A 22,990-nucleotide genomic window follows, 5' to 3' on the forward strand; every position below is an offset into this window, starting at 1 on the left:
TGTGTCCAGCCCTTGCAACCCATGGACTGTAGCCCACCAGGCTCCTGTGTCCATGGGGTTCTCCAGGCAAGAATACTGGAATGGGTTGCCATTTCCTTCTCCAGGGTCTCTTCCCGACCCAGGGTCTCTTCCCGACCCAGGGTCTCTTCCCGACCCAGGGACTCTTCCCGACCCAGGGATCCAACCTGGGTCTCCTGCATTGCAGGCAGATTCTTTACCAACAGAGCTATGAGGGAAGTCCCTATGAAATAGTCGAGACAGGCACTATTAGACCCATTTTACAGATAGCGTAGTTGAGGCCCAAGGGCACACGGTAAGAAATGAGAACTAAGTCCCAATTCTGTCTCCTTACTTCAGATTCAGCATAAAAAACGGTGATGGAGAGACCCAAAGAACATTTTGAGGCAATGAGTTTGACTGCAGTGGAAAAGTATTTTTGTGGCTGGACTAGGGAGGAATCCTTAGTTGGAGCTAACAGAGCTAACAGCAGGCACGCCAGAGAGGGCAAAGGATTCCTTCCCCGCCGCCTTCCGCACCGCCCCCCACCACCTCCGACCCAAACAGCAGGAAGTCTGCAGCACCAACCCCCAGCCTTGGAAACTGGGGAAGTCCAGGCCCGGGAAAGTGAAGACGGATGTTCACAGGTGTTCGGGTTAAGCAGCTAAAATGATGTTAACGGGTGACTAGTTAGCAGGGCCTGCCTCCCCCGTTGCCATGACAACCGGAGCTTGATTACTGAGCCCTTGCAAGGTTGACTGGGGCGGGTTCTTCGTTAACTCGAAATTAGGAAAGGACATTTATGGTGTGTGTGTGCGCGTGAGCACGCGGAAAGAAGATGAAAAAGATATTATTTGAAACTGTTCAGCTCAGTGATTCTTCACTTCAGCAACATGTGAGAATCACTGCGCAGTTTTAAAAGTTCCGATGCCTAGCCACAGACAAGATCAATTAAATCAGAATCTCTGGGTGTGGAATTCAGGTATCACTATTTAGTCAACTCTTCTCAGGTTATTCTAATTGCAACCAAAGTTGCAAACCCTGCTTTTCAGCTGCTAAGCAACATTCTTGTGACCTTCCCAAGATGGCGGCCACCGACCGCTTCCGCCTTTACGTAAACCGGAAAAGGGGCGGGCTTTCCAGGTGCGCATGCGTGTAGCGTCTCTTCGCCCTCTGCTCCCTCCTCCTTTCTCCCCCTCCTCCATTTTGTTCGCGGACGCTGGGGACGGTGGGAGCAGATCCATTTCCGGGTTGGCAAAAGGGGCGGCGGCGGCGAGAAGGGGAGCTTGCCGCGGGGCAAGCAGGACTGGACGGAGCCAGAGCCGAGGTAGCGAAGGAGTCGCTCCCGGAGCCGCTGCGGCCAGGTCGGGAAGGGTGGGTCCAGGGAGGGTGGGTCCGTCTCTGAAATGACCTGCGGATCTGAATGGGAGGGCGAGCCGGGGGAGGGGGGACTGGGGCGGGGCTGTAAGGGAGAGAGGGGACTTTGGAGGAGGGGCCTGTGGGGGAGAGGGGTCCTGGGGGTGGGACCTAAGGGGAGGGGGATTGGAGGCTGGGTCTAAAGAACCTGGAGAAGAGGGGGCGTGGGGAATCTAAGTAGGGAGGAGTGGTCGGGAATCGGTGTGGGGCGAGCGCTAACTGTGAGATGCGAAGGAAGGTTGTTGAGACAGGAAATAAGGAATCCTGAAGGGTTGGGTGAGGTGAGTAAGACGGCGACTGGGGTGAGGAGCAAGGTAACCGTGCGCAAAAGGAGATGGGGAGGGAGGACCTGTTGGGAACAGGTAATTAACAGGATGCCCCAGATGAGGAGGCCGCTGTGATATTTGGGGATTGATGAGTGAAAACCACTGGTTATGGGGTAATTGAGGAAATTGCTTACATTAGAGGGAATCTGAGAACGTTAGTTGAGAAGAAATCAGAATCGAGTTTAAGGTTGGATTGATAAATGTTGAAGTTCGCAAGGGAGCGCGATCTGCAGTAAAGGGCTCAGGTTGGAATGATGTGAAAGTCTTAATTCTGGCCTCCGCCACCTCACTAGGATCCACCTTCCTTTTCACGCTGTTATCTTTGCCCTGTGTTTGTTTCTGAATGACTTACTGCATGTTTTGGGTGACTTTTTTTTCTTTCTTCTACACATCAGAAGAGAACCTCAGGGAATAAGGACGGTTCTAGCCCTCATGTGGATTTACTAAGTAACTTTGAGGCAGATCAGTTTTTGTCTCCCCACCCCGCCCCCCCACTGGAGATGCTGGTTTGTTGGTTTGATCCCTTTCTACATCTAAAAGATTGTGTTAAGCAAATGGGATCTTTAAAGTGGTTGCAAAGAAGTGATTCCTGAAAATAAGATTGAGATACTGATATTTAGAAGATATGTCGTTCTCAGTTTCTTCCTCTCAACATTGTCCATTTTTTTTGTGCCTTGTGCCTGGGAAGACTTGGTTTGGATTTGATACATGTCCAATTTTTAAACTTATTGTCAACTTTTAGTAGCAGAAATTTCATATTGTTGTGTTACACTGTATTGGCTGCGGTCAAGACGGGGATGGGGAAGTTAGAGTTGGGGATGAAAGAGGTTGGTTGATGGAGAGAACTGATGGAGAATGTGGGAGAATGCAGTATTTTATTTTCTAGCTGCCAGAGTATTTCACTCTTGACAAACACTTGCTTCATGAACTCTTTGAGAATTCACTAAAAAATAGTTTTAGGTAGTTGAGCCTTTTGCTTTGATTCAGTCACTTAGGCCCTTTTTGCCAGTTGTTGGGGACTGGTGTGCTCATGGCCAATTTTGGGTTCTTTATTCTTTATCCTTTAACATCTTGACTGTTCTAGGTTTTCCTTTGAGTGTAATACTCTAAACACTTGGTGCATAGGCGAACTTGTTTAGCTTAGACGTGTTCCTGAAAGTCTTGGCATTTCTGAAGTCTGACGTGGATTAGCTTAAGAGGGGGCAGTTTCTAACTCTGTTTCACACTTGGTATCAGAGTAATGTTTATCTTAGTTGGTACTGATTAGTTAGGTGATGTCAGCACAGAGATGAAATGCAGGGGCAAGAGGAAGGTGTTGAGAACCGTGGAGTTTTCAGGTTTTACTGATGGCTTTTAAGAGGGAAGAGATGAGTTCTATTCCTTTTGGTGGATGTTCTTTCTTGACTTCTTAGGCTCTTTGATATATTCTTTTTTAAAAAAAATTATGTGTTTATTATTTTATTTTTGGCTGCACATGGGCTTTCTGTAGGTGCTGCGAGCAGGGGCTGCTTTCTAGTTGCGGAGCGAGGGCTTCTCATTCTGGAGGCTCTTTTGGCGGGCTTTAGGTCATGTGGGCTTCAGTAGTTTCAGCTCTCTGGCTTAGGTAGGCGCAGGGTCTTAGTTGCTTTGTGGCATGTGAAATCTTCCCGGACCAGGGATTGAACCCGTGTTTCCTGCATTGCATGGTGGATTCTTTACCACTGTAGCACCAGGGAAGTCTGTCTTGGGCTCTTTGGGAGGGTAAACTGGTGTACTTGAATCTTTGTTCCCTTTGCTCTGAATTAATTCTGAAAATCATGGGCTGCTGGTTCAGGTTGTTTCAGCAACCCAACCCCAGGAAGAACTGCAGGTATGAAGTACATATGGATGGTCCCTGACTAACCATGGTTCGACTTAGAGTTTTCAACTTCACAATGGCGTGTAAATGATATGCATTCAGTAGAAGCTGTACTTTGAATGTTTAATTTTGATCTTTTCCTGAGCTATCAATATTTGGCTCTCTCATGATGCTGAGCAGAGGCAGACAGCCGCAGCTCGCAGTCAGCCGGTATACACTTATAACCATCCTGTGCCCATACAGATGTTCCATTTTTCACTTTTAGTACAGTATTCAGTAAATGACATGAGCTGTTCAGTCAGTTCAGTTGGTCAGTCGTGTCCAATTCCTTGCGACCCCATGGACGCACGCCAGGTTTCTCTGTCCATCACCAACTCCTGAAGCTTGCTCAAACTCATGTCCATCCAGTCAGTGATGCCATCCAATCATCTCATCCTCTGTCATCCCCTTCTTCTCCTGCCCTCAATCTTTCCCAGCATCAGGGTCTTTTCTAATGAGTCAGTTCTTCCCATCAGGTGGCCAAAGTATTGGAGCTTCAGCATCAGTCCTTCCAATGAATATTCAGAATTGATTTCCTTTAGGATTGACTGGTTTGATCTCCTTGCAGTCCACGGGACTCTCAAGAGTCTTCTCCAACACCACAGTTCAAAAGCATCAGTTCTTCAGCGCTCAGCTTTCTTTATGGTCCAACTCTCGCATCCATACGTGATTACTGGAAAAACCAGGGCTATTCGGTACTTTATTTTAAAATAGGCTTTGTGTTAGATGATTTTGCCCAACTGTAGGCTGATGTACGTGTTCTGAGCATGTTTAAAGTAGGCTAGGCTAAGCTAAGTTAAGTTCTGATGTCCTATAGGTTAGGTGTATTAAATGTATTTTCGACTTAATGGTATTTTCAGTTTATGATGGGCTTATCAGGATGTAACCTATCTGTACACTTATTTGAGGGTTAAAAACTTGCTTAATATTTTGCTGTCATTTAAGCCTACAGTGCGTCTTTTTTGGTTTGTTTTTAAGAAGGTTTGGAAAAAAGTTGGGGAGGCTCTGGGCAGACTTTTAGCATAGCCTGCTTCTTTCACATAATGGTTTTCCATTTTTTCCTATCCTGCCATGTGTTTCTGTTGCTCTGCTGGAGCCAGTCCCAAGTGGAAAACAGCAAATTGCACATTTTTTCCCCCTCCTTTTTAGTCTCTGGTGGATGTCTTGTTTGTGTCACAGTTTGATACCACCAAATTGAAAGAATTCTTTACTGCTTCAGAGGGAGAGGGTGACAGAAGCTGAGCTGGGTTTCCTGGGCCAGAGAATGGACTCTGTCAAAGCAGAGAATAGTTGCAGAAACACAAACCGGGACCTTGAAGCTGTGACTAACATTTTGGCAACATGCTTCCCTGTGCCAAATAACTTCTTTTCTTCCTGAGTGTGATTGTTGATCTCCTCCTCAAAGTAGGCTCTTGTTGCTACTGTTCTGCACACAGCTCCCGAGCAGAAGTTGGCAGAGTTCCGGTTGACTGTCTCTTGGGGGATGTGGCCTGGATTAGAGTAGATGGGGTGTTCCATGTCAAAGTGAGGTTCATTGGCAGATCCTGAGATCCTCTCTGCGAGGAAATGGAGGCGGTACTCCTTACTGAATGTTCTTACACTCCTTTATGTTTCTTCTAAATTCAAATCTGGTTCTTATTCATCTGGTGATTAAATGCAGAATCATTGCCTTTGCCTAGCTTTGAAAGTCCAAGGCGTTGAGGGGAAGAGAGTGTTTCCGACTTTTTTTCACCTCATTCTCATTCCCAAGCCTTTGAGCCTAGGGAGCCACAGACGAAACTCATGAGCACTTTTTGGTATTATTATCAAAGGGTTTTTAAAAATACTGGATAGAGCTTTATGGAGAAAAGCAATGTTAGTAGGGAAAGAAGGCATTTGCCAATATGGGTGTCTGTCTTAGCTCTCTTAAGATTTTGGCTGATGCCTGTGGAGGCAAATAGGTTATGTTATCAAATAGGAAAGCCAGGAATTGGCTTCTCACTTGCCAGTTAGGCTTGGCAAAGTTGTAACAATTTAGTATGACTATCCTAAATACTTAATTCTACTTAGTAAATGCTCTTTTCAGTGTGTTCTGCTTAGTGGATGCACTTTTGTTTTTCAGGAGATGGTTATTTGAAGATAACTGTGTCTCCTTTAGGTCTTGGAATGGATTATGAAGATCATTTCTCGCAGTATATGGCAGTGGCCCTGTAACATTGGAGAGAACCTCAAAACAAATTTTGGTGGCCCTGGGTTCACCGTTCTTCTCCCTTCCTTAGCCCAGAGGATTCTGTTCCTGACATGCAGGTTCAGATCCAGAGGGTTTGACCCTGGCCCAGGGCTTTGACTGTGGTAGCAAATACGATTATTGGAGTTGTATTCAACCTAGTCTCAGGTCTGTCTTTCCGGAAGAATGTCTTAAAGTGTGGCAGATCTGTGTAAACAAGGAACATGTGTAGATTTCCTCCCCATTAAAAAAAGTTTGGCGGGGGGCGGGGTGTCTGTGCTGGGTGTTAGCTGCTTGCGCGGGCTTTCTCAACTTGCCGCAAGTGGGGGCTGCTCTTTGTTGGGGGGCACAGGCTTCTCATTGCAGTGGCTTGTCTTGTTGTGGCACACAGGCTCTAGAGCGTGGGCCCAGCAGTTGCGGCTCCTCGTGGGCTCTAGAAGCTCTATGGTTGTGGTGCACGTGTGGAATCTTCCCAGACCAGGGAGTTAATCCTCGTCCCCTCCATTGGTAGGCGGATTCCTATCCACTGTACCACCAGGGATGTCCTCCTCCCCATTTAATAATTGGTTTTCAAAAATTTTTTAGCTTCTTAAACTTCATGGATTTATATTAAGCTCCATTTAGATTGAGGCCCCAAAGTAAAGTAATTTGTTTTTAGTTGGTATTTATGATAATATTTCCATACGAATTCATCAGCCTGCTCTCTGTGCTCATAGAAAACCTGAATCAAGTAATCTCTTTCTTTTTCCCTCCCAATAAACCTTCTGACTGTGGAACAGTCTCCATATGTCCATATTGGAACATTTGGTTTTTTTTAAAAAAAGGGATTTTCTAAAGGGGTACAGTGTATTATGGGGCCTGCTGTCTGAGACGTGTGGAGAGTGAGTTTTCCTTCTTTTCACTTCCACCTTCCCAGTGCTCAGATGTAGGCAGGGTGTTTGTCATTAAAGATCCAGGTATGAGATTAAACTCTTGCTGTCAGTATCTTACAAGGACAGGACTTTAAAGAAAATAATAATAAATATCTATTTAAGAAAATAATAATAAAAATATTATTATTTTCTTAAATAGATAATATACTCACATGGCCCAGAATTTGAAAGGTCAATAAATGGTGGCATTGAGCAGCCTGCCCTCTACCCTTGTCTACCCTTCGTTCTGGTTTGTCTTCCCAGGGTCAGCTAATAGTATCAGTTTCCTGAGATCCTTTTTTCCTTTTTTTAGTCTTATTTATTTTTGGCTGCGCCGGGTCTTTGCTGCACGTGGGCTTTTTCTTAGTTGCAGTGCTTGGGATTCATGTTCCAGTGGTTTTTGTGATTGGGGAGAATGGCCTGTAGGATGCTCAGGCCTCAGTAGTTGTGGCACGTGGGCTTAGTCCAGAGGCTTGTGGGATCTTCCCAGACCAGGGATGGAACCCATATCCCTGGCATTGGCAGGCAGATTCTTAACCCACTGGACCACCAGGTAAGTCCTCTTGACATCCTTTCCAGAGATAATGTGTACAAAGTAAATATATATGTGTCTTGCATTTTTTAAAATGAGTGTCACACACTAATTCTATGTACAGTTTTTAAAAAACTTATTTTGGCAATCAGTCATTCTATATGAACAGTAAAGAGTACCTGCCCTATCCTGGTAGATATTTAATGTTTCCAGTCTTTTGCTGTTACAAACTGTGCTACAGAGAAAAACTATATATATTTGGCCTTTTGCATGTGTGATTATATCTGTAGGGTAAATTAGAACTGCTGAGGCTGCTTTATTGGGGGCCCTGTTATTCATTTCCTTGACAATTTTTGAGTTCCTACTGTGTGCCAAGCACTATGGTAGGTCCTGGTGATGCATCAGTGAAAACAAAACTGATTCAGCCTTTGCACTCATGCGGTTATGGTCTAGTGGGGAAAACTTCCATTAAACAGGTAATTAATTATTGTTGCCTACAGTACAGTAGAGAGTGCAAATGGGAAGCCTGACCCTAGTTCATGGAGAAGGCGGCCGATCAGGGAAGGTCCCTGAGGAATTGACTTCTAAGGCTGAAACCTAAGGGATGAGGGGAGGAAATGGCAACGGTGAAGGTCCTGAGGAGGGAAAGAACGTGGCTGTGTGGAGAGTTGAAGGGAGTCCCGGTGTGTCTGGACCTTAGGGAGTGAGAAGCAGAGAGATAGGAGGCAAGACTTCAGAGAGTGTGAGTTCTTAAAAAATACAGGTAAATGGCATAGTTCATTTTGAGTTCAACCTTTCCAATAGAGATTTTTTTCTGTTAGTTCTTTCCACTGGGACTAGTTTACCATTGTTGATGCTGAAATCATCAATATCATAAAGAATCGGAATTCTGTACAGTGGAACATGTTTTCAGAAAAATTTTCTGAATAAAGCCTGTTCTTTTAGTCTTGATTTCTTTTAGATCCTGCCCATTAAACTCTTGTGGCTGGATTAGAACTTAAAATGTGGGGCTCTTGAGAACTGGTTTGGAGATTGTTGGGGAGCTGTTCTTAGATCATGGGGGATGATAGGCTAGTTGGCCAGACCTGGTTATTTAAAAAACAAAAACCTCTTCACTTCTGGGGATTATTGACTTTTTCTGGTAAGCCTCACGGGCTGGAGAGAGAACACAGATGTTCTTCTTGTGAACTACTGAAAATAATTTGTCATCTAGGCCATATGTCTTAACATGGTGCATATATCTTACTGGACGTGCAAAAGGATCAGTAGCTCAGGGCCATTATAACTCTGAATATATGAAACCATTTTTATCTGCTGTATCTGCAGTATATCTTATATTGACTTTTGTTCAGGAATCACAGTACTCTTCCTCAAAGCCCAGATGGTCCTGTTTTGATTTAGTACTTACTTGTGTAATTGGATCAGCTTGCCCTGTTTTCATACTTCAAAGTAGACTCCTGATTTTGCATACTATCACTAGTGATCTCGGAATGAAAATGTGCAGATTTTTCTAGCATTTCAGCAAGGAGCATCTGTGTATCTGATGGCTTAAGGGTATTAGAGGGAGAGAAGAAACACTTCTGCAGTGAAAGTCGCAGCTTTGTTAATAGACTTTCTGTGGCGAGTTGGGACTTAATATATTATCTTTGAAATGAGGCATGACACTTCTCTCCATTTGAAGTCTGGATCAACGTTTTATGGAGCATCTGCTTAAATTTTCTTTCAGGCCTTTTCTTAATGGAGACTGTCATCACTGATTTTCCTTCCTCTGACTGTTCTCTGTATATGTTTTCTGCTTTTATATTTGTGCTGTGCAAATGATGGAATGCACATACAAGCCAAGTGCCAGTCCTGTGAGATGGCCAGCCTCGAGTGAGAAGAGCTGGTTTTTGTCATCAGTGACTAGATTTCAGCCTACTTGATAAGTCTTTTAATTTCATTAACAGTTTCTTAGAACTTGTAAAGATATTTTGATAGCAGATGTTGGTTATTTTTGTTTTTCAGTTAGTTGCATTAAATTGAGAACAAGACCTGAAAAGGGCTAAGTAATTGGGTTTAAGATTTATCCCTCAATTTTTGTGCTTACCTTTGCTTATGAGTTCTCATGGTGGCCTGGAAGTTCCTCACGTACTTGACTTGTGATGGTGTGAATGCTGGGTGGTGAACCTTGCTTACACCCAGGCTGTGGCACAGATTCAGGTCACATTAGGCAGCCTGCTTCATTGCAGTTGAGCCTGAGACATGAATTATTTTGGTTTGTTTGGGATTTTCTACTTTGTTTAACTGCATTGGTAGCAGATCCAATGTTGACCTTTCTTGGGAAATTTTGGTAGTCTGAAGCTTGGTTTTGTTGTACAGTGTTAGAGTTTTTGGTTTTATTAGTTAAATTTAAAATCAAAATAGTAAGAATATATAAAGAGTCAAATAGTACTCTAAGTCTTATAGTACTTAAAGAGCTGCTCCATTTCTCCTTACCTATCCTCTGAATGCTTTTAATATTTTTAATAATTTAATAATACTTTTAATATTTTTTCTGATGTATATTCATGTTTCTACATAGTATTCTTACACTGTTATGTCTTGATTTTTCCATTCTTAGGTATTGAGTTTCTGCTGTGGACACTTGAGTTTTGCATTCTTATGATGCTATTCATGCACAACCCTTCCTGCTCTCTGCTTTATATATATATATATATATATATCACTATCTTGATTAAATCAATATTCTATATGTTTTGGTATTATATATCATATATCACGATACAAGTAGAAAAACCAACCATTCTTGGTATTTCACAGATTATCAAATCATGAAAGGCCAGGGGAGCATAGGTCAGGGAAAGCCACTTGCAGGGTTTGAAAGAAACTGCAGTCATTAATAATCCTGACTGCCTTAAACACCAAAGCAGCCAATTTACAGAATATTGAAAACTGCTGCCAACCACGTGTCTGTCATCTGTCAGAGGCTACACACCTGCTCATTGTTCCTGGAAGACCAATAATGGCATCTACCTTCCTTCTATCTTCTAGATCTTGAGTGAATGCTATGTGTTGGTGGGATTTAAACCACAACCCAGTGACAGGGGATTCTAGGAAAAGTAGTTCCCAGACCTCCAGCCTCCCTCCTCTCCTGTGAGTCCAGAAGGGAGTAGAGGTGAGTGTTATCAAAAGAAGAGAAAAAAGTAGCATCCAGTATAATGACTGTGTACTATGATTATATTTCCTTCTTTATATATATATATTTTTTTCCCTTAAGTATTATATTTGCCTTTTTTTCCTGTCTAATTTCCTTTTTTTGCTTGACTTACTAAGTATCAGTCATTAATTCATCCCTAACCTTGGATGGAAGTATCTCTTCTCAGCACATTTAAACATGTTAGTGGAGTCTCTTCCAGAGACTTTATGAAAAAGATCTATAGGATGGGTGCATTTTTTGAGGGTTTGCCTGTATGAATCATCTGTTTTCTACCTTCATGCTGGTTGATAGTTTGACTAGATATAAAATACTTTGTTGGGGATCATATTTCTTTGGAAATTTTAAACCTTGCTTTGTGGTTTTCTAACTTTCAATAATAATATTATGAAATTTGGTGCTATTCAATTCTAGATTCTTTGTATAGGACCTGTTTTTTCCTCTGAAAGATTTTAGGGTCTTGTCTTACCTGCCTCCTGCATTGGAGGGCGGTTTCTTAACCACTGGACCACCAGACGAGTCCCGTTTAGGGTCTGGTCTTTATCCCTGGTATTCTGGAATGCAGTGATGTGCCTTGAGGTGGATATTAGAATTCATCATGCTTGGGAGTTCCCTGGTGGTCCAGTGGTTAGGACTCCATGTTTCTGCTAGTGGGGGCCCAGGTTTGATCCCTGGTTGGGGAACTAATAAGATCCCACAGGTTGTACAGTATGGCCAGGGGGGGAAAAAAATTCATCATGCTTGAGATTCAGTGGGCCATGTCAGTCTGCAGCTTATTTCCATCTACTTCCCTGGTGGCTCAGATGGTAAAGAATCTGCCTGTAGTGTGGGAAACGTGGGTTCGATCCCTGGAGTCGGGACGATCCCCCAGAGAAGGGAATGGCAGCCGACTCCAGCATTCTTACCTGGAGAAATGCATGGACAGAGGAGCCTGGCAGGCTGTAGTCTGTGGGTTGCAGAGAGTCATACCTGACTGAGCGACTTAACACTTTCACCCTTTCCATCTGTCAAGTTTTTCTGTATTATCATCTCTTAAAATGTATTCTCTCTCTGATAATTATTTCTCTCCTCTCTATTTCTCAGAACCCCTGTTATCCAGATGGTGAAACTCCTAGACTAGCCCTCAATTTTTTTCCCTTGTGAATTTTTTTCCCTCATTCAGTTTTCAGACAGTCAGTCTTAGTTTTTTCTTCCAGCTCTTGTATTTCAAATATTTACTATCATATTTTTTTAGTTTCCAAGAAATTTTCTCCAAATTTTTAAAAATTTATTTTTAATTGGAGGATAATTGCTTTACAATATTACGTTGGTGTCTGCCATACATCACCATGAGTCAGCCATAGGTATACATATCTCAGAATTTTATGTATACATTTTTTTGCATGTTGTCAGGAATTCTGTTTTGCTTATTTACTTTGCTTCCTGTCTTTCATGTGAGAGGTTCTCTTGAAACGTCTAGTAATTCTTGGCTATCTGTTCATTTTTAAGGATAGGGCACTAAAACGCTGAGTGCAGATCCCTGGCTCATCAAGTGGTGGGCAGCATTTTAGGGTGGATTGGCACTGGTCACTTTCCTCAGAGAGGACTGCTCCGGTTTTCTGCCTGGAGAGTATTAGCCCAGCAGCAGGTGTCTTTGGAGCTGAGTGAGAGAAGAGAGCTGGGGATGGGGAGAGGTCTCGTTATTGAGGACAAGTTAGACTTGCTTGAACCCCCATTTGTTCTCAGTATGGCTCAGCTGCCCTTAGCTATCACTGGTCCCTTGGTTCAGAGACCGTCTGGTTCAGCTTCTCTCATCTTCTGCCAGGCAGTGTAGGGGCGGGGACAGAAGGATAGAAGAATCTTATTTCTTACACAGACTTTTTGTCTTTGTTTTGTTTTTCTTTTTCTTTTTTTTAATTGGAGGACAATTGCTCTACAATATTGTGTTGGCCTCTGCCACACGTCAGCATGAATTAGCAACAGGTACATTACACAGACTTTCAACCAGTTCTCTTTTAGCCCCTCCTACACCCCTTTCTCCAGACATACTGGATGCCTCCAGTTTCTGAGCCTTTTCTGAGATCTGTGGTAGAAATCTGCTTGCTTCTTTCCAGTGCAGGCATTTGGTTTTTTTCCTTTCTGTGAAATTATTTATCACTAGTGCATCTGCTGTCCAGCTTCCAAAATTTTGTTGATATCTGTCTTTATGTTGTTGTCTCGTTTCCCATTTTCTCTTTTTTAAAAAATTTATGCCTTAAATTTTTTTTTCCTGGTTTTAGTAGGTCTGGATTAGGGCCCAGAAATCTTTGTGTGTGTGTTTATTAAACATGCCCTAGGATGTGTTTTCTCTTCAGGCAAGTTTGGAAGCTCTCTTTTAGAAGGACCTTCTAAACCATATATTGCTATCCTGAGTTGCTTTTGCATTCTGACTGTGTTTTAGTCTGTCTAGCTTTGGTCTGGATTTCTAAATTAGAATGTGTCCTTCATCTGATTAACTCCTCTCTTCTGTAAGTTAAATACTGGCAAATGGTAATAACTTTAGCCTTGTGTGACTCCATTTTTTTAAGCCACCATTTCTAAACCCACGGGTTCCTGGGATGTGTGGGTGGGGAGGAAATATTAGTTACGAACATTGAGCTACTCTGCATCATTTCACTGTCCAAATCCAGGAATCTGTTTTTGTTGTTGTTGTTGTTGTTGTTTTGAAATGGAAAATTGACTCAGGCTTTAAAAACAGATTTACTAGTTATCTGCCTTAGATTTATGCAGCATCATTTTTGGAGATGTTAAAGTACTGTGATTTGAAGTTTGTTTTTAATTTTGACAGTACGAGAGGGCACATTCTCTTCTTTTTGTGTTATAGATCTCTAGGCCTTACAAGGAAAAACTGTTGTATCTTTTACCATCAGTATGTAAAGCATCTGGAAATGAGGGGTTTGCAGCTGCTCCTTGGTTGCGGTTATTCACTTGGAGATCAGGGGCCAAATGAGTACCTGTCTTAGTGATGTTGTAGATAGAGGCCTAGTACCCTAGTTCTCAGATATGGGAAGTCTGTGGCTCCTAGTAGCTAAATGCAGCCTGAGGAAGCTGTGGCAGCTCTGACATCTTACGTTCTAAGATGAAAGAGCTCTATTGAAACAGCTCTAATAGATTTTTACAAATTTCATTGAAACAGTTTTGGTGAACAAAGTTACAAAAACAGTGTGAAATCTAAAGTGTTACTGTCTTGGAAATTCCCTGGTGGCATAGTGGTTAGGATTCTGGGCTTTCACTGCCATGGCCTAGGTTCAGTCCCTGGTCAGGGAACTGAGATCTCACAAGTCACGTGGCCAAAAAATAAAAAAATATATAATAAAAATAAAGCATTATTGTCTCATTGATTATTGATCATTGGCTGTGGGTTTATTTTTTTAAAAAATACTTATTTATTTATTTGTTTGGCTGTTTCCGGTGTTGTGGCGCTCGGGCTTTCTCTAGGTGTGGCACATGGGCTTGAGAGTGCAGACTCAGTGGTTGCTGTGTGCGGGCTTAGTTGCTCTGAGGCATGTGGGATCTTAGTTCTCTAGCCAGGGATCAAACCCGAATCCCCGCTATTGAACAGCAGATTCCTAACCACCGGACCACCAGGGAAGCCCCCTGTGTGTTTTAAAGCACTACAGCACTCTGAACTATAACTGATTTACTGCAATTGCCTGTTTTCTCTGTGTGTCCCCCACCCTCCCGCTGGGCTTCCCAGGTGGCTCTGTGGTAAACAGTCTGCCCTACGTGCAGAAGATGCAAGAGATGAGGGTCTGATCCCTGGATGGGAAAGATCCCCTGCAGAAGGGAGTGGCTACCCATTCCAGTATTCTTGCCTGGAGAATTCCATGGACAGAGGAGCCTGGTGGGCTACAATCCATGGGGTTTCAAAAGAATCTGACACAACTTAGCGACTGAGAAACTCCTCTATGCATATGTAGGCTTCTGAGTTTATGTTTTTCAGGCTTTTGAAAAATAACTTGGGACAAGAGGAAAGAGTCTTATTAGGGGGAAAAGCTGCATTTTGGGATAAATAACTTTATTCTTATTAGAAAAATTCTATTTGAAAGATTATCATCATAAAGTTATGTATTTTTCTTCTGCCTTCCCGGTGGCTCAGTGGGTGAAGAATCTGTCCGAAATGCAGCAGACACAGGAGACACGGGTTTGATCCTGAGTTGGAAAGATTCCCCTGGAGGAGGAAATGGCAACCCATCCAGTATTCTTGCCTGAAAAATCCTGTGGACAGAGGAGCCTGGCAGGTTATAGCCCATGGAGTCGCAAAGAGTTGGACACGACTAGGCGACTAAGCACGCACACGTGCGTGCACTTCTGCCTCCATCCTTTTTTCTTCCAGGATTGTGTGCTGCTTGTAACAGTGAAAAATCATTGAAGTAAAGAGGTTTTTTTAAAATTACTTGTTGTATCAATCAGGTTTGCTGCATAGTTAAATTTCCTTGATGGAAAATGCCTGCCATTGGAAAGATGATTTTTTATCCTTCATGGAGTAACTTTGGAATTTTAATTACTTCCATGGCCATACATGATAAAAATCTGTTTCACCAGAGGTTTCACTGAATTGAATTTCAAGGGAGAGGGAGCACCTTTTCCACTGAGAGAAGAGGGCTGTAGATTACTTGTAGATTATATAAAGCTTTCGGAGGAGGGGAAGGTGGTACAAGATGTAGAAGAAAGTTACTCTAGTCTGTTTCTTTGTGTTTTAGAGAAACCAAAATTGCTTTAGTGGAAACTCTACGGTATTCTGTCATAGAACACATGGAGGCGTGTTCATAGTTCTCTGTTGATGTCAGTTCTTGCGTAATTAGAGGAACCTGTTTGACTCCCGCTGTTAGTCTCTGGCAGTGGCATGCGAATCCTCTCAGGGAGCTCCTGGCTCTCCTCCCGTGTGGGGTTCTGTGGCTTGGGAACTGGATGCCTTCATGCCACTGTGGCGATGAGCTCACGCTTCCCTAGACTGCTGCTTTTCAGGTGCAAGGTTGAAGGTGAACGGGTAAGCAAATTCCCAGCCCAGCAGGGAACTTTTAACCCTGGAAGACTTCCAGTTAGTACCTAGGTCCCTAGCTGTGCTCAAGCCAAAGAGAGGTGAGGTACAGTCTGTGGGGTTAATGCATGAGATAACTGGTGGAACTTGTTTACTTTGGATGTGAAGCTATTGGTTTGTTTAGACTTCTTTGGTATAATAGGCATATTGGATGGAGGAGGATACTACTTTTTAAAATTTTTATTTATTTGTTTTGGTTGAGCTAGGTCTTCATCGCTTTCTCTGGTTGCGGTGAGCAGAAGTTACTCTCTAGTTGTGGTGTGTGAGCTTTTCCTTGCAGCGGCTTCTCTTGTTGTGGAGCACAGGCTCGAGGTGCGTGGGCTCAGTAGTTGTGGCTCGTGGGCTTAGTTGCCCCGTGGCATGTGGGATCTTCCCGGATCAGGGATTGAACCTGTGTCCCCTGTATTGGCAGGTGGAGTCCCATCCACCGTACACCAGGGAAGTCCAGAGAAGGATACTACTATTGGATTTGGAGGATGGCTTCTTATTTATTTATTTTTAATTGGAGGATATGGAGCATGGCTTATAAAGTCTCAGGTTTCATCTCCTACCATTCTTCTCACTCTGTTCAAGTTACCTTGGCGTTTAGTTCTCTAACACATCAAACTCATTTCCGTCTCCTTGATGTTTGTTAATTCTTTTCGGAAGATGCTTTCCCCAGATGTTCCTAGGGCTTGGCTGCTCATGGAGACGCTTCTGAGAGGCAGGCCCCCCAGCCCCTGCCCATCTAACAACACTGTACCCTGCTCCTACACTCTCCTTTATGATTCTCGTTTTTCTGTTCTTTTTATCACTGATATATGAGATTATATTTGTCTCCTTGTTTCCTTCCTCTAGAATGTAAGGTCCAAGATGGTAAAAAATTGTCTTGTTAAGCCACTGGAACAGAGTTTATCAATCTCATCATTATTCACATTTCTAAACCGGGTAATTCTTTGTTGTGGGTGGCTTGGTGGCTTTGTTGCTCCATGGCACATGGGATCTTCCTGGACCAGAGGTTGAACCTGTGTCCCCTGCACTGGCAGGCAGATTCTTTACCACAGAGCCTCCAGGGGAGCCCTTAACAGGATACTAAAGAATGAAACACGTATTTAAGAAGGTGAGATAGGGACTTCCCTGGCGGTCCAGGGGTTAAGACTTTGTGCTTCCAGTGAAGAGGGTACCATTTCAATCCCTGGTCAGGGAATGAAGATTCTACATGCTGTGCAGTGTGGCCAAAAAATAAATAAATAATTTTCTTGTTAACATCTTAAATACCTATCCATATGACTGAGTGTTGTAAGGTGAAACTAAGGCCCTTGAGTCTTTCCTGAGGGAGATAGCCTACTTAAAAAATGTTCAGGGTCATTTTTTTCTCCCCTCTGTGGAATTTTGTTGGGTACTTTGGTACAAAAACTGTAATTTACTGTGTAATCAAAGTTGAGATCAAAGGAAAGTACTGTTACTTGAGGTCTCAGCATGAAAGTGGATGGCATTAAGATTTAGATTTTTAAAAATTATTTTTTCTTTTTAAAACAACTTGTAAACGAAACCTCAGTTTTATAACAGTAGAATACCATTTGAATAAAGGCCTCAAATTGTAGTGGTAACTATAATATCTCTTAGATCATTTTAAATATATGAAGAAAGCAGCTAAGTTGGACTCTTCATTCATCAAATTAAAAGGCAGCATCATTGTTTCTGTCCTCAGGAGGCTTCCTGCTCCTAAAATGTATGAATATTTGGAAATTGAATAGAAAAATAAGTTTTGTCTTTTGAGGAGTAAAAGAAAGCACTTTTTAAAAAGTGCATTGCTTGAGTTTTATAGAGACTTATCTCCGAATTCTGAGATAAAGTTGACATTAAGGAGACTTAAAATAATGCTCTCTGATCTTTATTTCAAAGAAAGTGACTCCTGAGGATGTATAAAGCTTATTTTATCATGGCTTTTAAGATGGAAGGGATTAAGAAAGGAATGAGAATTTTTCTGAAAATCAGGGACTCGAAAAACAGAGATGGTGAGGTTTGTAGTTTGAATTTAATAGATCAGAAAGGAAAGACTTAATTCTGTGATGAACTTTTTTTCTTTTTTGTTTAACTTCACGAGTGTTAGATTCTTAAAAATGCAATAGACAGTGATTCCAGAAGGCCTGAATTTGTCCTCTGATTAAACAATATTAGTCACTAAAGTTTGTCTTTCTTTTATAAAGCTTTATGAATGGTTTTTGCTTCATTTGTTCTTAACTGAAAGCACTTCTCAAAGCAGACCTTCTGCATTGGGTTAGTGCTTGTAGTATCCATCTTGAATTGGTTTGAATAACACTTCTTTGGCGAATCTTCAGGGAAAGGAAAGTTGGGTTAATTTAAATTTGTACAAATTGGTCTGCTCTGGGAAAATGTAGAGATCTGGTTGTATTCTATCATTAAGATAGGAATTTGGAGTGAGTTAAGTTTTTATTTGGGAAAAATAATGGAAGATTGCTAAACCCAACCAGCTTGCAGTCGAGATTTGTTTCATAGTGACGAGTGAGGTAGAAAGGGACGTGGAGACCTGAGTCTGAGTCCTTACTCTGCAGTTTCCTCCTGAGTGATCATGGGGGTTGCCCTTAGCTCAGTCGGTCTGCCTCTTACCCTAGTGTGTACACAGACCCTGCTCCTCGAACTTCAGAGTTCTCACCTGTAAAATGGGAGTGATAATACTTTACTGTAGAGGGCATCATTGTATACTCCGTGTCCCTGACAGGAGGGTGACATGCTTGCCATCTTTGTGAAGGCAGCAGAGAGGCTGAGAGCCACTGCTGGAGGTTGGCGCTAAAGACAGTCACTTGATAAAAGTGTGCGCACGCGCACACACACACTCCACGGCTTGCAGGACCTGTTTCCTGACCAGAGATTTCAATCGGTTCACCCGGGTCATGGCAGTGAAAGCCCAGAATCCTAACCACTAGGCCATCAGGGGACTCCCAAAAGTGATTTTTTTGAGGGATCTATTTTGAAATTGGAGTTTGAATTGAGCCTATTTTTAAAGGTATCTTTAACTGTGTAATGTTTTAGTGGTCTTTTGCAGTGGGTGACTTTAAAAAAAGGTTTGCCTTGCTAGAGAATTACTGCTTTGCCTAATAAGTGACACTCACTATCAGATTTAAGGTTCCCTTTAGGTTATTTCTTATTTCGTAGCACGTAGGTTGGATCAGCTTGTAGGTCTGGGAAGAATTAGGGACTTGTCTGGACCTCTTTTCCAGGTCATTCTAGAAGACAGTTTCAGCCGTGGCAATGGCCAAAGTAAGTAAAATGGGAAGCCCAGAAAAGGCAGAAACTGAGGTGACTGGAATTAGTTGACAGTGTTTGTTTCTGAATGGACTACAATTTTCCCTATTGTTAGGCTGCTGGCTATGTGCCGGCTATGGGGACCTAGGTGGAATGGTCATAGTAATCCCAGAGAATTCAGTAGAAGAAAGTTTATTTCTTCTTCTCCATATGTTTCTTTCATTCTAACACCCCCCACACTCTGTGATGGATGTTCTGCTTATGAGCATTTACTGTTTTGACCAATTTCTCAAGTCTAGTATGTTAGACTCCTGGGAAAGGAAAACTAGACTTAGTTTTGAAACCAGAAATGAGAAGGTAGTCTCCTTAGAGGAGAGCCAGCTGCTTGTTCTTTGAAGTGAATTCAGACACTACTCCCCACAGGAGCCACCCAGCCAGAGTAGTGTCCAGGTTTTTGTGGTTGGAGCAGAAAGTTCTGTTGGGCAGACAGCCTTTAGTGGCATTACACTGGGAGGAGTTGGGATTTTGAAGACATTCACAGTCATGTTTTTAATCAGATTTTACTTACCTACAAAGGTTCTTGGTTTTATAGAACCTCTGAAATATTTGCCGTTTTATCATTCTCCGGGCCTTGAGAGAAGTGTTTAAGTGTTCTTTATTCACAGAAAGATTTTGTTCACTCCTATAACAAAAGAGTTTAGAACGAAACCTCTGCAGTTATTTGGCTTTGACTTTGAGGGGTTCAAGAAGTGGAATTTCCCTGGAGTGACTTTTTGGAGGTATTGTTCTTGAGTTTTGGTTTTATCTTTGCCCCCTACTTCAGTGTCTTAGGGTAAGAGTCCCCTGGCTTTAGTCTCATTTGTGAAATGAGGAACACTTAAAAACTCTTTAACAGGTAGACAGCCATATAGTTTCTGAGTTTTAAGTGTTCAGCCACTGATGGGTTAAATTTGCACATAGTATTTATGCTCTTATCACATTCCAGTCATATGACTGTATCAGGGGTCAGTAAACTTTGCCCCGTGAGTCAGATCTGGTCCATGATCTGTTTTGTATGGCACAATGACTAAGAACATTTTTTTACATTTTCAAAATGTAAAGATCAAGAGAATGAAAAGACAAGCCACAGAATAAGAGAAAATATTTGCAAAAGGTACAGCTGATAAAAGACCATTAGCTAAAATATATAAAGAACTCTTAAAACTCAACAATAAGAAAACAACCCAATTAAAAAGTGAGCAAAAGACCTGAACAGGCACTTCATCAAAGAAGATATATAGATGGCAAGTCAGCATTTGAGAAGATTCCAACATCACGTATCATTTGGGAATTGCAAATTAGAACAACAGGACTGCACACCTATTAGAATGACCAAAATTCAGAATTCTCGCAAGGAGATGAAACAGTAGGAACTCTTACCCATTGCTTGTGAGAATTGCAAATTGATACAGCCGCTGCGGAAGATATTTTGGCAGTTTATTACAAAACATACTCTTACCATATGATCCATCAGTCCTACTCCTTGATATTTACCCAAATGAGTCAAAAACTTGTGTCCTCACAAAACCCTGCACAAGGATGTTTATATCAGCATTATTCATAATTGCTAAGACTTGGAAGCAACCCAGATGTCCTTTAGGAGGTGAATGGATAAAACAAACTGTGGTACATCCAGACAGTGGAATGTTATCCAGCGCTAAAAAGAAATGAGTTATTAAGCCGTGAAAAGACATGGAGGAAACTGAAATGCATCTTATCAAGTGAAGGAAGCCAATCTGAGAGAGGTACATGCTGGATGATTCCAACAGTGTGACAGTTCTGGAAAAGGCAAAACTGGGGAGACATTAAAAAGCTCAGTGCTTGCCAGGGGTCCAAAGGACGGGGCCAGGGAGGGATGAATAGGCAGAGCGTAAAAGAACTTTAAGCAAAGTGAGATGATTCTGTATGGTATTACATTGGTGTTTATGTGTGTGCTGTGTAACTCAAGTCATGTCCAACTCTTTGCAGCCCCATGGACTGTAGCCCGCTAGGCTCCCCTGTCCCTGGAATTCCCCAGGCAAGAATACTGGGAGTGGGTTGCCATGCCCTCCTCCAGAGGATCTTCCCGATTCAGGGATCGAACCCGTGTCTCTTAGGTTTCCTGCATTGGCAGATGGGTTCTTTACCACTAGCACCACCTGCAGAGCCAGCTACATTGGTGGACAGTTGTCATTATTCGTTGTTCAGTCACTAAGCTGTGTTCAACTCAGCGACCCCAAGAGCTGCAGAGTGCCAGGCTTTCCTGTCCTTCACTATATCCTGGAGCTTGCTCAGACTCATGTCCATTGAATTGGTGATGCCATCCAACCATCTCATCCTCTGTCACCCCTGTCTCCTTCTGCCCCCAGTCTTTCCCAGCATCAGGGGCTTTTCCATTATATATTTGTCCAAACCCATGAAATGTACAACTGCACGAGTGAGCCCTAGGGCTTCCCTGGTAGTCCAGTGGTTAAGAGTCCACCTTGCAATGCAGGAGACACAGGTTCACTCCCTGGTCCAGGAAGATCTCACATGCCTTTGGAGCAACTAAACCCATGCACCACAGCTACCGAGCCTGAGCTCTAGGGCCACAAGCCACAGCTACTGAAACCTGCGTGTCCTAGAACCTGTGCTTGGCAATAAGAGGAGCCACGTCTGTGAGAAGCCTGAGCACTGCAGCTAGAGAAAGCCCACCGGAAACAACGAAGACCCAGAGCAAAGCCAAAAAGAACTAAATGATTTAATTAAAGAGAGTGAACCCTCATGTAAACTATGGACTTTGGGCAATTATGAGGTGTCAGTGTAGGTTCATCAGTTATAACAAATGTACCACAGCAGGATGTAGGTAGTGGGGTACTGTATGTTTGGCTGGGGGGACAGAGGTTTTAAGGGAACTCAGTACTTTTTGCTCAGTTTTGCTGTGAACCTAAAACCGCTGTTAAAATGCAGTTTAGTAATGTAAAAGGCTGTCAAAGCAAAACAAAAGAATAATGTGCGACAGAGACCGTAGACGGTTTACAGAGCCTAAAGTATTGTTTTTATCTGGCCTTTTACGGAAAAGAGTTCCTGAGCCCAGGACTGGATCCCAGTGCGCCTAGGAGATGAGTGTCTAGTTTCTCTGGTGTCGTGCCCTGGCCTCTGGTTCTTCTGGTACTCTGTGTCTCTCAGGGCAAAGTTGTTCTCTTGAATTTATTTCTGCTTCACTTGCAGGTATATGAGTGACCTAAAGCTGCAGATTAAAACGGAGAGAGAGCAGTGCCAACTGCACGAAGGGCAAGGATGCCAATTCCTCCTCCTCCTCCACCCCCCCCCGGTCCTCCTCCACCTCCCACTTTTCATCAGGTAGGTCGTTCTTCCACTCGGCTATCCCAAAACCTGAATGCATACGTAGGGCTTCCTGGTGTAAGACATATGGTGTGGGAAGGTGGAGACTGAATAAATAAAGTCTGTTTTCCTCAATTAGTTCTGATTCCTGAGAAGTCCTCTTAGGACCATAATGGCTCGTCTTGGCTTTCCTGTCCTGGTTCAGTCTAAGTGGAGCTCTGAGCAGGTGGCATCAGTGTTTCTTCCCTGTTAAACTATTTGTGACATAAAGGTCGGTGTGTCCTTTCTCTGTGCCCCAAAAGAGACTTACCTAGCTAGTTTGTTTCAGTACTAGGACTAGAACTCAAGCCTGCCAACTTCTTTGTTTTTTTTCTTGTCAGTTTTGGGTTTTAGACATTTTGTTGGAGAATATGTGTGAAGCCCCTTTGAAAACCTCGTTTATGTTGGCTGTGCTGGCTCTTCATCGCCGCGTGGGCTTGTCTCTAGTTGTTGTGAGCAGGGTCTCCTCTCTAGTTGTGGTGAGCAGGGTCTCCTCTCTAGTTGTGGTGAGCAGGGTCTCCTCTCTAGTTGCGCGCTCAGCTTCTCATTGAGGTGGCTTCTCTGGGGGAGCATGGGCTCTAGGCGCAAGGGCTCAGTAGTTGTGGCACGTGAGCTTGGTGGTGGTGATTCCTGGGCTCTAGAGCACGGGCGTGACAGTTATGGCTCCCGGGCTTCGTTGCTTAGAGGCACGTGGGATCTTCCTGGAGCAGGGATTGAACCCATGTCTCCTGCCTTGGCAGGCAGATTCTTTGCTACTGAGCCACCGGGGAAGCCCTGGATCCTCTTTTCAGATGAAATTTTATGTGGAAGACCAATAAGTAAAGTAGGTAAAAGCAGAACTGCTCTT

At 43.0% G+C, this 22,990-nt stretch overlaps 1 protein-coding gene across 1 annotated transcript in view; it reads left to right on the plus strand.

Moving 5' to 3' along the window:
* The first annotated feature begins 1,201 nt into the window (after nucleotides 1–1,201).
* The window catches only part of WIPF2 (WAS/WASL interacting protein family member 2), a 36,618-nt gene continuing 14,829 nt past the window's right edge, over nucleotides 1,202–22,990 (plus strand). Inside the window, exons 1-2 of the mRNA XM_068978731.1 lie at nucleotides 1,202–1,324; nucleotides 21,991–22,122. Of these exons, the coding sequence (XP_068834832.1) occupies nucleotides 22,060–22,122 (63 nt within the window). The 5' untranslated portion in view covers nucleotides 1,202–1,324; nucleotides 21,991–22,059. The remainder of the gene's footprint in view (nucleotides 1,325–21,990; nucleotides 22,123–22,990) is intronic.

The sequence above is a fragment of the Capricornis sumatraensis genome, chromosome 8 (genome assembly GCF_032405125.1).
Source record: "Capricornis sumatraensis isolate serow.1 chromosome 8, serow.2, whole genome shotgun sequence".
NCBI classification, from domain to species: Eukaryota; Metazoa; Chordata; class Mammalia; order Artiodactyla; family Bovidae; genus Capricornis; species Capricornis sumatraensis.